The sequence below is a fragment of the Podarcis erhardii genome (assembly GCF_964252035.2).
Source record: "Podarcis erhardii genome assembly, chromosome: 2".
NCBI classification, from domain to species: domain Eukaryota; kingdom Metazoa; phylum Chordata; class Lepidosauria; order Squamata; family Lacertidae; genus Podarcis; species Podarcis erhardii.
The window spans coordinates 33,963,645-33,978,144 of record NC_138498.1 but is presented as its reverse complement, the minus strand read 5'-3'; the positions used below and the strand labels follow the sequence as shown (position 1 = coordinate 33,978,144).

Here is a 14,500-nt window from a genome sequence, read left to right as displayed (position 1 = left end):
TTCAGATTTTTCCCCTTGCTATCTCTGGAGTTGGAGTATTTCTTATTGTCCCTGGAAATGAAACACAGAATGCACCCTGCTACTAGTAATAATACTTATATGCAGTTTAGAGGGTGTTGTGGAAACCCAGCAGGGATGATGATGGGCCCAGTCTAGCAGGAAGTTCTCCTGACCAAGCCCTGTTGCCTGGGAGCTGTGCAAGAGCTGTGCCGTGCCTGGTTTGTTGCAGGCAGCAGCAGCCTGGGAAACCTTGGATGACCATACAGCGGGGGGGGGGGGGGGGTTGTCTTGCTGCAGTGTAGGCTCAGGTGGTTCTTCTTCTGGAATGTGTCACTTAACCTAAGTTAGGACTTTGGGCATTCCCTGGGCAGTGAGTGCCAGCCCTCCTTCGCATGCCCTCCCCACCTGACCATTTCTTTCCGTCAAGGTCACTGCAGTAATTTCATATGTAGCTGCCTGGTGCTGCTGTCTTATCTATCACATGGTTTCTGTTTCCCTCTCTTTGTGTTCCTGGGGATATTGTGTTCGATAAAACTTGCTTCTCTTAACACTCTTGGCAGCTCTTCAAACACAAACACTCTCTGCTCTCTTTTCCCTCTCCTCCCACCGGGGCTGAAACAGAGACGTCTGAACCCTGAGGGTCATGGGCTTTCCCACAAAACCACATCCCACCCACCCACCCTTCTCCCTCCACAGCCTCAGGTGTGGTAAGGATGAGGCACTCTGCACATGCTCAAGGACACAGGAAGAGAGGACGATTGCCCGTGTTCTGGGGCCATGCCCTGACCTATGCAATGAAAAGCAGGCTGTGCAACTAGGCCAGGTGAGCAGGGCTACCTGCCTCCGAGCTCCCTAGAGATTTTTCTTTCTACACGTTGTGATTGAAAAATGCCCGGGACTGTTTCTTTAATGGGTGTCTTTCACAGCCTTAATTAAAGCAGTTGCCTGAGTCTGACCCTGGAGCTCCTCTGGAGGTTGGAGCCAGGTGTTTGCTAGAAAGGAATGTCCTCCTGACCGCGGTCGAGGGACGCTTTCATCAGCATGAACTTAGTGTTTGCTATAGGAGGAGGAGGAAGAGAAGGAGCAGCAGCAGCAGCAGCGGGAGTTTTCATAAGGCGGAACCTTATCTGTAACCTTGTCAAAGCCAGAAGGAGAACATTGGTATCTGGAGTTCGCACATAATCTGCTGCATTGGCCCACCCGAGGCCACTGCCCCCACATGCCACCATGTTCCCTTCCATCTGTGCCGCCTTTGTAGGCCACAAACATCCCTGAACTGCAATCAGCTTGCAGCCAAGTTGGCTCCTATGGCTTTCAAGGGCCTCTCCAGCTCATTTTCTTTCCCCTTGTTGCTGCCCACTATGGCTCAGGCTTCACCACATCATAAGAACATAAGAAATCCCCACTGAGTCAGACCAAAGGCCCATCTAATCCAACACTCCCTTAATGCAGTGGCCTGCAGGAAGGCCATAAGTGGGATTTCAGTTGCTCTCCCCAATTGGGATTCCCAGCCACTGGTATTCAGAGGTCCCTTGACAGTGGAGGTGGAGCATGACCATTTTGGCTTGTAGCCGCTCATCATAGACTCATAGAATTGCAGACTTGGAAGCGACCCTGAGGATCATCTAGTCTAACCCCCTGCAATACAGGAATGAATAAGCAGCTGCCCCAATATGGGGATTGAACCTGCAACCGTGGCGTTATCAGCACTGCACTCTAACCAACTGAGCTATCAAGGCAAAATAGCCTTATCCCTCCATGAGACTCTCTGTGCTCCAGTCTCTCTCCCTCCCTCCCTCCCTCCCTCTCTCTCTCTCTCTCTCTCTCTCTCTCTCTCTCACACACACACACACACACACACACTGCTGGCCACCCCAGCCTTCTGAATTCTGCTCACCCTCCCACCAGTTCTCAGTGTCGCTTGTTCTTCTGCCCCATGTCAGCAACATCTCCTTGCCCTTGCTGCTCTGTAGAGCACATGCTTTTTGTACAAATGGTCCCAGGTTCAAGCACTGATTTTTTGTTTGTTTTTTAAAGGATCCAATGGCAGAGGAGGGAAGGTGGCCCTCCATGCCCCTCTATGTGGCCCTCCAGACTCTCCCTAGCCCTAGCCACATTTTGCTTGGGATGTTGTTGTTTTTGTTTTGCCTGGCTTGAACTCTGAAAACATCCCTTGTCTGAATAGGAGCTAGGGTATGGGGGTGTAGAAACCAGCCTGCTGTACAAAGGTAAAACTTAACAGTTATTGCTCTGCCCTGCCTCTGGCCCTATGTCCCTGCTGGCTGTCAGAATGGAGTGTGGCCCTCAGGCTGAATAAGGGTCCCCACCCCTCTGGTAGCAGATGATGTGCAAGACCCTTGTCTGCCCTGAAATGGACCCTGCTAGGCCAGTCAGCAATAGACAATGTTAGGCCAGACAGACAGACACATCGTTTGACCTGCTGTGAGGCCTCATGATATTCTTGTCTACAACACCTCCTTCTCCAGTTCCCTTCTTCAGTGACATACCTATGCCCCGCCACAACCAATGGGGCCCCTGGATTCCTCTTCCCCTGATTTTTTTGGGTCGGCCACCACACGCCGCCACCGACATGACCCACTGCCACACCACCTCAGCTTTAAAATCAGGTTGCTCTATGTTTCTCAGTCCAGACACAGAAGAGTGGTATTACAGTCCTAAGGGTACTACTACCACTACTAATTCTTATTATTTAATTTGTAACCTCGCCCATCTAACTGGGTTGCCCCAGCCACTCTGGGCGGCTTCCTGCATATACAAAAATACAATAAAACATTAAATATTAAGAAAGCTTCCCTATACAGCACTGCCTTCAGGTGTCTTCTAAAGGTTGTGTAGTTCTTTATCTCCTTGACATCTGAGGGGAGGACGGTCCACAGGGAGGGTGCCACTACCAAGAAGGCCCTCTGCCTCGTTCCCTGTAACTTCGCTTCTAGCTGTGAAGGAACTGCCAGAAGGCCGTCAGAGCTGGACCTCAGTGTCTGGGCTGAACGATGGATGTCTAGGCATAGCTCTCTCTCTCTCTCACACACACTATAGTCACAAAGCACCTCAGAAACCCAGACTTTACAACCTAACATGCTGACCGCTCGATTAGCTCGATTAGCCATCATCTGCTGTGTGCTGTTGTGCTGTCTCGCCCTGGCCACTGGTATGCCAGTCCAGGCAGTGGTCTACCTATTTGGCTTCAGTGCAGGTCAGCTTGGTCCGGGTGGCTGCAGTCTCCTTTCCCATAGCCTCCTTTTTAAGTTACAATGGAATGGCACGTTCCTTTCACCCCCTCTGTGAGTTGCTGTGCTTGGCTGCAGTCATTTTCCTGGCGCACAAGCTCCACTCAAAATCTAAAAACAGTAAGTGGGTTGGATTGTGCAGAGCAATCAATACAGGGAAATGTCTTGAAAGAAACTCTGCAAGCCGTACGCAGGCAGTCTCTAGATTCTCTCTTCCTGACTCACTTGTCAGGGATGCTTACCGTCACCAGGGTGGAGAAGGATGACGGCTTGTTCCTCACCTAGAAAAAGTGGACACAGTCAGGTCATGCTTACTGCAAAGGGTGGAGCTGTTCCTCTAGAGAGGAGTAGGATATATGAATCATTCTGTTGGTTTGAGGAGCCATGCACAAACTTCCCGGGCGTGTGTTTTATGGGTATGCATTTCCAGTCACGGGGGTTGTAAGGGAAGGTTGAATTTTGACTCCAATGAGAAGGCAAAAGATGAAATCAAGGTGGTGATGAAGCAACTGCATTTCAGAGAGACTTCTCTCCAGGGGGCTTTAATTTAGGAAGTAAACAGGGTTGGGATGATCTGTCCCCAGCCAGTCCAGTCCTTGGTGGCTTGCTTTGGATCTCTTTACAGCAACCCTGACGAAAAACGTTGCTAGGCTGGTCAGTGCCCTACATTTGGGAACAACAACAAAAAAGAAAGAAAAAGAAATCCAGATTTCTTAAAACTCTTTTGAGTGTTCCGCAGCATTTCATTTTAGGATGTTGGCAGGAATTTAAAATATGTGGCAAAGGGTAGATTTGAAACTGAAGGGCAGATGATGTCATTCTGTTTCTGGTGGCTGGAGTTTTGGGTTTTGCAAAACTGCTGCAGCATTTCTTAAACGTCATGATTTCACGTTGTGCAAATGATTCACCCTGAAGTGTGTTCATGGGAGAGATAATGGAGCCATGAATCAGTCAATGGGTTTTGCTTCGTTACTGAGACTCTGATTGATTGACAAGCTATAAACAGGGAGGAAAGTTTCCTGATGCCATATTGAAGATTCTGCCTTCCTTCGGTGTGGCATGTCACATACGTGGCCTGTCTGAGCCATCCAAATCAGGGCTACATCCACACCATCCATTTAAAACACTCTCATGACCACTCTTAATTGCTCCCCTCAAATAATCCTGGGAACTGGGAGCTACAATTCCCACCACCCATAAAAAACCGCTACAGGATTCTTGCGGGAGAGCCGTATGTTTTAAATAGATGGACTTGGGATTGTCTCTTGGCCTGTGGCTCAATGAACTACTCTAGCATTTTTTCAGACTTTTCAAGGGGCCATGTCCCACATCCATGTGTTGGCTGAGGAATCCTTGCATTTTGTAGAAGAGTGTGGGACACATTCTAGGGTGCTCAACCACATTCACACAAAACTTCTGGCTTGCCCTGCTGGGCTCCATGAAAAGTGCTTGCAGTTCCAAACTGTCAATATTTTCAGGCAACAAAAGCTGATTGGGGAAACAAACCCACTCCCCCAAAATATTGGACTTGGTGCAATAAGGATGAGAATAAGTGATGGGAAAATGCACTGGGGAAAATACTTGATGCAACATAATGGCCACTTATCTAGTTGGAGGTGGGTGGCCGTTGTGGCCCATTGCGTCAGGCTCCAAGACCCCTGGGAGCAAAGTTCATCCAAGTGGTCGGCATTTGGGTAATCCCCTGGCTGGCCACATGGCGCATTGGGAGTTCCCGCTGGCCAGCAATTTGAATTCTGGCCAATTTGGCCAGGCCTTGGGTACTGGGGCCTGGGAGCGGACTGCAGCATAGTAGTAGTCTTCGCTCCCACCCACTCCTAGCCATTAAAAACCACCAGCAACTGTCCTCCCTGCCTCAGTGACTATCTCCCGCCACACCACTCTTTCATAACAAATAGCCAGTGAAGCGTTTTAGCAACGATTAAAACATTGATTAAAAATAAAATGATGGCAGAGTCTTAAAATGGAACCCACCACAATAGTTATCACAAATGTGTGTTGAGCGACACATGGTCCCACCTACAAGAGCTACATCACACCTGCTGGTGGAGTCGGAACACGAGCACAATGCTCCTGGTAGTTTGGTGCATCATGTGCAATCCCACTCATAGCTTAAAATGGAAAGGAATGATTGGATAGCACTAGGAGCCACCCGTCTGGAAGCAGCCTACGGCTGCTTGGTGATGCTGAGTCACAGGCAGCAGTTTCTTGTCATTTGGTCCATGATAACGATGACATGAATTTTCTATTGATTTCGTTAGAATCCCAGTACTGATTTCCAGGTTTTGAAGGGGACATGTGCAGGACACACTCCCTCCTCCCCAAGGTTCCTATAAGCTGCTCCTGGGTCTCCATTTGGTCCTCATCATTGCTACCACCACCTGCTTACTGAGCAGGTTGAGAGCCAAACGAGCATGCAGGCAGTGGTATCTCCTAAGGAGTGGAGGAGTAGAGTAAGAGGCAGGTGAGTAAGCAGGTTGCAATGGCGAACAGGAGGATGACCAGGGAGCTATGGTCAGCCAGGCGCTTACAATAGTGTTGACTCCTGACCATGCTCACCCTTGCTGGTTTCAATGGGAATTCAAGTGTGAAGTATGCAAAAATAGGTGTGGGTGTATTTGTTGGCATTGGGTGTGTGTGTGGAAAAGGCAACTAAACATTTTCCCCATTCATCCCTGCCTTCTTTGTGGCCTGTTGATAAGTCAGCAACACAGAGAAAGAAAGAGGAAAAAGCAGGGCAAGTGAAGTTAGAGGTAAAGGGGGAGATTTGTTTGTGAAATTTGAATGAATCTCTCATGGACTCAAGTAGGACAAGTCCCAGATGAGAGCATCCCAAGCAAATGAAGGGTTTTGTGCATCTCTCACTCCCCTCTTCTCCATCCATTCCCTCACTCTTCTTATTGTGTGATAGATTATTAGCCTACTGGCAAGGAATTTTCTCCTTTTTTTAAAGTATTGTACAGCACCTAGTCATTTTAGGCTCCTTATAAATAAAATGTGATGACATGGATTTTTTTCATCGCAGTTCTGTATTTTGCAGGGCTTTATCTTAAGATTTTACATAACATTCTTGCATTTTTGGTGGTAGTTTTAAAAGATATTTTGTAACCCATCATGAGCCCCCACGAGAGAGAAACCTTGGTAATTAACTCACTCTAGATACTAGTTCTTTAGCCTTTTTTTATCAGATTTGATATTTAATTTTGAAGCTGAATTTCCTTAGGGAAATTCAGCCACAAGGTGTTTTGCTCTGAATGATCCGAGATATATTTGGAAAGTAAAAAGTCATGTGATGCATGCTACATAATGCACACTCCCCTATGCTCAGTGGCGTATTAGATGCTGAACAGTTGGTTGCAATGGACGGAGTCCAGCTTGGTTATTGGATATTTTGGATGCCTACCCCAATCCAACTCTTTCTGAAAATCATATTGGTTCTGATCCAGCTCTGGGGTTGCAGCAAGATGCTTCACATGTTAATTAGCAGCCCTATTTGTATCAAAAGGTAGAATCCAGTCAATTCTGCGGGACCTGGATGAACATTGCAATGCAAATGGTTTTGTTCACCCACACTTGCATCATTTGTATTTTACACACAGATGGATACATTTTGCTTGGTCAGGGGGATTATTTCCCTGTCGCTGTATTTGTTTTAACTGTGAACCGCAAACAATCATAAACCTCCAAAGTTTGGAATACAGTGGTACCTCAGGTTAAGTACTTAATTCGTTCCGGAGGTCCGTACTTAACCTGAAATTGTTCTTAACCTGAAGCACCACTTTAGCTAATGGGGCCTCCTGCTGCTGCCGTGCAGCCGGAGCCCGATTTCTGTTCTTATCCTGAAGCAAAGTTCTTAACCTGAAGCACTATTTCTGGGTTAGCGGAGTGTGTAACCTGAAGCGTATGTAACCCGAGGTACCACTGTAGTTATGATTGCAAATGGGTCTCACTCTCCCCATCTCTTTTTCCAAAGAGATTGCTTTAATTGCAACACAAAACTTCCCACCAAGCCAGCAGATGTGTCAGTTGTTACAGAATAGCAGAATAAGGTGGGGCTGCCCATTTAGTTCTTCATTTTACTGAACCTGGTTGTAGTTTGCAACTCGGAGAGGTTGGGGCAGTCACTTAGTTTGCAGCTACCTAATTCTGCAGCTTTAAGAGATGCAACCAGCTGTTCTGGTTGCTCAGCCACTATAATTTATTTCTGGCTGGGAGTTGTTCCCTGTAGGGCATCCTAGACCCAGGGGCCAAATTTGGCCTCCAGACTTTTCTGTCTGCCTCTCAAAACTCCCCTAGGCCACACTTCTCACTGGCCCTTTCACCCCCTCATACATTGGCTCTGTATGAGGGGAAGAAAATCTGTCTCTGTAGGTAAATGAATATTCTGATTTACATGTATTGATTTACTGGTCAAAGCCTTTATCTGCCCCACCTGCAATAAAACATGTCTGTCCCATTTGCAGGGTTGACTTTACCCCTGAAGGTGCACTCTTCCATAGTCTCCTGAGACAGACGGATGCCAACAAATCTATTGGCTGACATGAACTGCTCAACAGCCCTAATGCATATCTCATTGCCTTTTTTTCCAGATCAACCTGAAGAATCAGCATCTTTCTAATTGATTACACCAAGGCTTTGATTCTCTTTCTGGGTTCCAATCCAGCCATTCCTTTCTGCAAGCCGAGATCTTCCTCCAGGGCTCTACCATGACTACTTCTGCCTTGCGCCGGCAGGTGAAAAACATTGTGCACAATTACTCTGAGGCAGAGATCAAGGTGCGCGAGGCCACCTCCAATGACCCCTGGGGCCCCCCGAGCTCCTTGATGTCCGAGATTGCAGACCTGACCTTCAACACCGTGGCATTTGCCGAGGTCATGGGCATGATCTGGAGGCGGCTGAATGACAGTGGCAAGAACTGGCGCCATGTCTACAAGGCTCTGACTCTTCTGGACTACCTCATCAAAACTGGCTCAGAGAAGGTGGCTCACCAGTGCCGGGAGAACCTATACACCATCCAGACCTTAAAGGAGTTCCAGTACATAGACCGCGATGGCAAGGACCAGGGCATCAATGTCCGGGAAAAGGTAAAGCAAGTGATGGGCTTGCTGAAGGATGAGGAGAGACTGAAGCAGGAGAGAGCCTATGCCCTGAAAACCAAAGAGCGGATGTCTCTCGAAGGCATGGGGATTAGCAGCAGCAACAGCCAGCAGCTTGCCTATGGGCGGCGGGCATCACAGTACGGAGAAGACTACGGCAGGTCGAGAGAGTCTCCGTCCTCCTTTAATTGTGAGTAGTGCAGTGTGTCATGGGTGAGCTGCCTTGTCTATGGTGGATCAAGATTTGTGGCTGCATTTCTGACCACCACCCTTGCCAGTGGAGTGGTCTGCATGAATGCCTCGTATCATTTGTGAATGGTCTTGGTTTCCCAGGTGGGGAGTTGTTGGGGCACCTGGTCGTGTGGGTGGAACAGAATAAGTTTGTGTGCAGTTTTCAAGATACACATTCCGGGGAAGGTATTCTATGTTTCCCCTATGATCGAATAAGGAAAGTTGGCTGGACCATTCCTGCCATTACTTAGCATTGCAGTTGGGAAGTAAAGGGCAGCTGGGTGGAATGGATAAGAAAGAATTTGATATCCCGCTTTATCATTACCCGAAGGAGTCTCAAAGCGGCTAACATTCTCCTTTCCCTTCCTCTCTGACAACAAACACTCTGTGAGGTGAGTAGGGCTGAAAGACTTCAAAGAAGTGTGACTAGCCCAAGGTCACCCAGCAGCTGCATGTGGAAGAGCGGGGAAGCGAACCTGGTTCACCAGATTACAACTCTACCGCTCTTAACCACTACACCACACTGGCTCTCATGAAGGGCCCATGAAGAGAAACCATGAGCTGTGCAGAGTGCAGAAATTCTTCTTGACATTTCTGCCTTCAGAATTTCTGGAAGCTCCAACCAATTTCCTTGCTGCTTTCCAAGTTCCAAGCAGAACCTTCATTCATAGCTGTGAAGACAGAACTTGGGAGAAGTTGCAGGGAGAAATAGGATTAGGTGGAAGATTGTAAGTGCTGTGTTACGATGCCTGCAGTAGGTAGTACAGGGGTATTTACATTACAACAGGTGTTGGGAACCTGTGGCTTTAGTTGTATTACTGCTCCCTTCATCCCTGACTATTGGCCGTGTTGTCTGGGGCTGATGGGAGTTGGAGCCCAACAACATCCAAAGGACAGATTCCCCACCCATGCATTATGCAGTTCTTAAAAAGAAGATTCTCCTATGGAAATGACATGCAATGCACAGGCAGATAATCAAGTCGCATGATAGTGCTAAACGGTAATTGGCATCAGATTTTAAAAGCATGCACATTACACATATGCTATCACTACACATTACAATCTACAAATGGGTTTCGTGTTAACTCCTACAAAGAGGTGCCTTTGATTTAAGAATTTTGTAAAGGGGTCTTTGGGGGCCAATCTACATAATAAATTTCCACCTTGGCATTACCTATGCCTCAGTGGTCTGAGATTGAAATTCATATCACTGCATCAACAGGGGTGACCATTCTCTTGATGCAGGTAGGGCAAGTATAAGAATGAGATTGGGGTGATTGTTGCCTCTGTGTATTAAGACCTGGGCATGCAGAACCAGCTATATGAAGCTGTTTCTAGGGTCCTCTGTTCTGTATGTAGAACCTGAAGCTCTCCAGATGTTGCTGGACTACCAGTCCCATCACTCCCAACCATTGGCCGTGCTGGCTGAGGCTGATGGGAACTGGAGTCCAAACACATCTGAAGGGGAACAGGTACCCAATCCTTGGAGACCACCAACCTTTTGGCCTCCACATTTCTGCCCACATTATTTTTCAGCCCAGCACATTTAACTGATATGCAAACAAGCTATACAGACAGGTGAATTTGAATCAGAACAGGTGGTGATGTGATTTTAAAAAATAAATACAGAAGGATATGTTTATCTTGGAGGATTCCAATTCTTGGAATTTTTGCTAGCTAGTTGCTGTTACAACTTCAACTTTAGAGTCAAAACTTTAGTTTTCAAAGGATATGTCTATGATGCAAAGCAAGTACCCCTCGTTCAATGGAGCTTCCTGTCAGTTCAATTGGATTGCCATTGGATTGCCATCTGAGGGTGTGATTTTATTCCTGCTTATCTGGGAATAAGCCCCACTCAACATAGTGGGATTTACAAGGTAGGATTCTGCTTTAAGTCTATAATATTATTATCTATATAGATAATTTAGATAACAATAATTAAAAAAAGCTCAACAACTTTGGCTCCAATGACAATGGGTAGATCACTGTCAGCTTTTTTATACTGTGAGTAGATCGCAGTCTCTTGGGAGTTGGACAGCCCTGATATAGATGAATCCTTTGACTTCACTGTGCATGAGACAAAGTGACACAAACACACACACACACACACACACACACACACACACACATACACACACACACACATATATCTGGGAGAGACACCTGCCTGAAACTCTGGAGAGCTGCTGCTTGGCAGTGTAGCCTGACTTAGGGACATAGTGTCAGATTCCCACTAGTGGAGCCTGCACAAGGACTTCCACAAGCCCCCTCTCTTCTTCTCCCCCACAAATTAGCTCCAGGGGGCAGGGGGCAGTCAAGAGAACCTGCAGGAAGTGCACAGAGGGAGAAGAGGGGAGATTGTTCCACCAGACAAGCAGAAATGCTTGTATCTCCTTAGTTGCAATGTTGAATTCCTCCCATAGGAACCTGCCTATAATAGCTGGATCATATGGTCCCTTGGTCGCTGTCCTGGTACATCAGGGACCCTTAGCATGGGCAGCCAGCAACATACTTTTGCTCTTTTTGTCATCCTCAAGAAGGATGATGCTGTGGAAACACAACAGGAACCTTCAAGTTCCTAGAGCAGAATGCAATTGCAAACAAAAGGGCTCCTCTTCCTCCGGCTCTTCCCATTGCCCCTCATATGAACATAGGAATATGAAAAGCTGCCTTGTGCCGAGTCAATCCATTGGTCCACAATGACTGGCACCGACTCATAGAACTGTAGAAGTGTAGAGTTGGAAGGGACCCTCAGGAACGTCTAGTCCAACCCCCTGTAATGCAAGAATATGCAGCCGTCCCATACAGGGATCAAACCTGCAACCTTGGCATTACTGGCACCATGCTCTAACCCACTGAGCTATCCAGTCACCAGGGTTTCAGACAGGGTGTCTCTCCGACCCCTACCTGGAGATGCCAGGGACTGAACCTGGATCCTTCTGTGTGCATTACAGATGTTCCATTAATGAGGTATAACCTTTCCCCTGGACCAGCAGTTTAATAACTTGGACCTGCAGTCTAAAATCATGAACTTAATCTGCAAAAGGAGGGGAAGGGGGTAGAATGGGAAAGGCCATTTGTTGCAAAACCCAGGCAAATGTCAGATTCTGGAATGGCTATGGACCATGTTCATCAGCCCCCAGCTGGGCTCCATCCCATTTGCAGCATTAATTCATCTCTTTCTTGTCCCTCAGCCTCTTCCTCATCCCCTCGGTTCAATTCTGACCTGGAGCAGGCAAGGCCACAGACGACTGGAGAGGAGGAGCTCCAGCTCCAACTTGCCCTGGCCATGAGTCGAGAAGAAGCAGAGAAGGTAATGTTTCAGCTTCCTTCTAGGTGCTGTTTTAAACCAGGGGTTTAAATAAGTGGTGAAGTAGCTGGGTCTGGACTCCCAACATGCACCATCACTGACCAGTTGGCTGGGGCTGATGGTGGTTAGAGCTCAACAACATCACCAGGGCCACATGTCCCCATCCTCTAAATCAGTGAAAAACTATCAGTAAGAAAGTCATGTTAGAGATTTGTGGATTCTTCCCACTGCTGTAAGTGCGGCTCTCATCTCTTATTGGCTGCTCCATGTAAGCCTCATCAGCTCAGGACATCATGGTGGGGATTTATTGCTTTGTTGATTTAGCATTCTTATACTGCGGGCACATATTCACCTTTTGACGGTAGACTCGAGTGTGCTTTAAATCAGGAAGATAAAGCTATTATAGATGAAGCGGCAGCCTGTACCTTCCATCTTCCCTTCTTCATGATGAAGGTCCTTTAAGGCTCATATTTAATGAAAATAAAAGGACTAGGACTCCAATCCTATGTGCCCTTGTTTTGAGAGTTAAGTCGATCTCAGTTGGACTTCCTTTTGAGTAATTTTGTGTAGCTTGTACTGCATTTTGGAGCTTTGTTTGTGTGGTCTGGGAGCAATGCACCTGACACGGAAAGGAATGGCTATTACAATGGGTCAGTGCTTCATGGATTGCAGCAGTGATCTTATATGTAGGAATTTCTCACTTAGGCTTTCAATGTTTTTAACTGTGCCTGCTGTTTTTTTCATGGCAGCTATCAACAGCCAGCTATTTCTCTTAGGCACTGTAAGTGGCAGGGACAGAACATAGCCCAGTATGAACTATGTAGGTCTTTTGGATACTGGTTGAGGCTCAAGGTAGCATTTAGCTGCTGTAGGAGTGCCTCCTACATAGCACTTCTGGATACTTCACAGGGAAAGGGAATACACACTTCCTTTTCATTGTGTTTTGCGCTCTGCAATATGGAGGTTCAACGAAGGACTTCACTCACCACCTTGCAGCTAAATCAAATGTTGCATTTTCACATTCGGTTTCCAGAGTTTCTCCTAATGCCCACTCCTCTTCCCTCTGCAATTCATCTGAGCAAGTTCTCCTTTGGACGTTAGAAAGAAGCACTGACAGAGAAGCGATCTGCCATTTTGACTGGTGGCGCTTCTTAAGCTCTGAATCCGCTCTTTTGGTTTTGCTTAATTTAAAATGACTTTCACCGTTGCAGTCCAGCGACCTAGTCCCTTTGTATGCTTTCCACAAGCAGCCTTCCTATCAGCTGATCTGCTTCTCCCTTTCGAGGTAGCCCAAGCATTTGTTTACATGCACCAAACACAAGATTAGCTCTGAGGGCCTTTCTTATGTCAAGTGACACGAGTAGTGACATTGGAGAAGCATGAAGGTGGCAAGGGAAAGACTGCCTTAGTCTTGAAAAGTTGGCTGAAGGGGCTGGGATCCCACACTTAACAGCTTACATGCTTCTCTCAAGCTTTGAATGAAAGTATCTCACCAGCATATTCTTGTGAAGACCTGTTTCCTTGAAAAAGCACATAAGCTATACACAGTAGCACTCCTGTCTTTACCACACACGTTGCTAAAGCCAGCTCACATCCTAGTCTCTTAGGGAGCCTAATTATCACTTCTCCATTGGGCACACTTTGAATGTTTTGCTTCGTGAGCAAAAATGTCCATGGATATTCTTCTTGTAACAATAATCTTCATCTTAGCCATGCTAAGATGTAACAATAACTCATCATGGATTTTGGATGTCGGCCCTGAGAAGTATCTTCATGGGAAACTTGGCACAAGCCTTTAATCTGAGTCTACATTATTTTAAATGAAGCCATCTCACAGAGTAATCGAGAACAGACCACCATCTACTGCATTTCATTTTAATAATAATATATTGCTCCCTGGGCTTGATGGATATATGGCCATTGTTTGCTTACTTAGAGGAATGGCTTGATAGCTAAGAGAAGCTCTAGGAGAAATCGGTCAATGTCAACATCACTTCTCTCTGTCAGCATAGCTAGTTCAAAGGCTGGGGAACAGCTCCTGTGTCAGCATGGCATTCTGGGAACAGGATTCCTAGAATTTCTGAGAGATAACTTTTGAAGGCAACCCCCCATCCCAATACAGTGGTACCTCGGGTTAAGTACTTACTTCATTCCGGAGGTCCAATCTTAACCTGAAACTGTTCTTAACCTGAAGCACCACTTTAGCTAATGGAGCCTCCCGCTGCTGCCACACAATTTCTGTTCTCATCATGAAGCAAAGTTCTTAACCCGAGATACTATTTCTGGGTTAGAGGAGTCTGTAACCTGAAGCATATTTAACCTGAAGCGTATGTAACCTGAGGTACCACTGTATAGTCCTTCTGTTCCCATAGAAGAGTTCCACAGGTCTTTTGGACCTACTCTAATTTGGTGAATGATTTGCCCAATTGTCCATGAGCTTCATTGAGGAAAATGGAACCCAAGCCTTAAGAGACAGCTTATCAATGCATTTGCTGAGCAGGAGCACCATCTCAGAGATGAGATTCGGAAATTAAAGAATTGGAGGGCAAAGAAACTGAACTAGAGTGGGAGAGAGCTTGTTTATCAGGGTTGCTTTA

At 46.7% G+C, this 14,500-nt stretch overlaps 1 protein-coding gene across 8 annotated transcripts in view; it reads left to right on the top strand.

Moving 5' to 3' along the window:
• EPN3 (epsin 3) overlaps positions 1 to 14,500 on the top strand; it is a 34,539-nt gene that overhangs the window by 3,027 nt on the left and 17,012 nt on the right. For all 8 annotated transcript variants that reach the window (XM_081850773.1, XM_081850771.1, XM_081850769.1 and 5 more), the window contains exons 2-3: positions 7,856 to 8,552; positions 11,788 to 11,906. In XM_081850773.1, coding sequence (XP_081706899.1) covers positions 7,973 to 8,552; positions 11,788 to 11,906 — 699 coding nt within the window. In that variant the 5' untranslated portion in view covers positions 7,856 to 7,972. The remainder of the gene's footprint in view (positions 1 to 7,855; positions 8,553 to 11,787; positions 11,907 to 14,500) is intronic.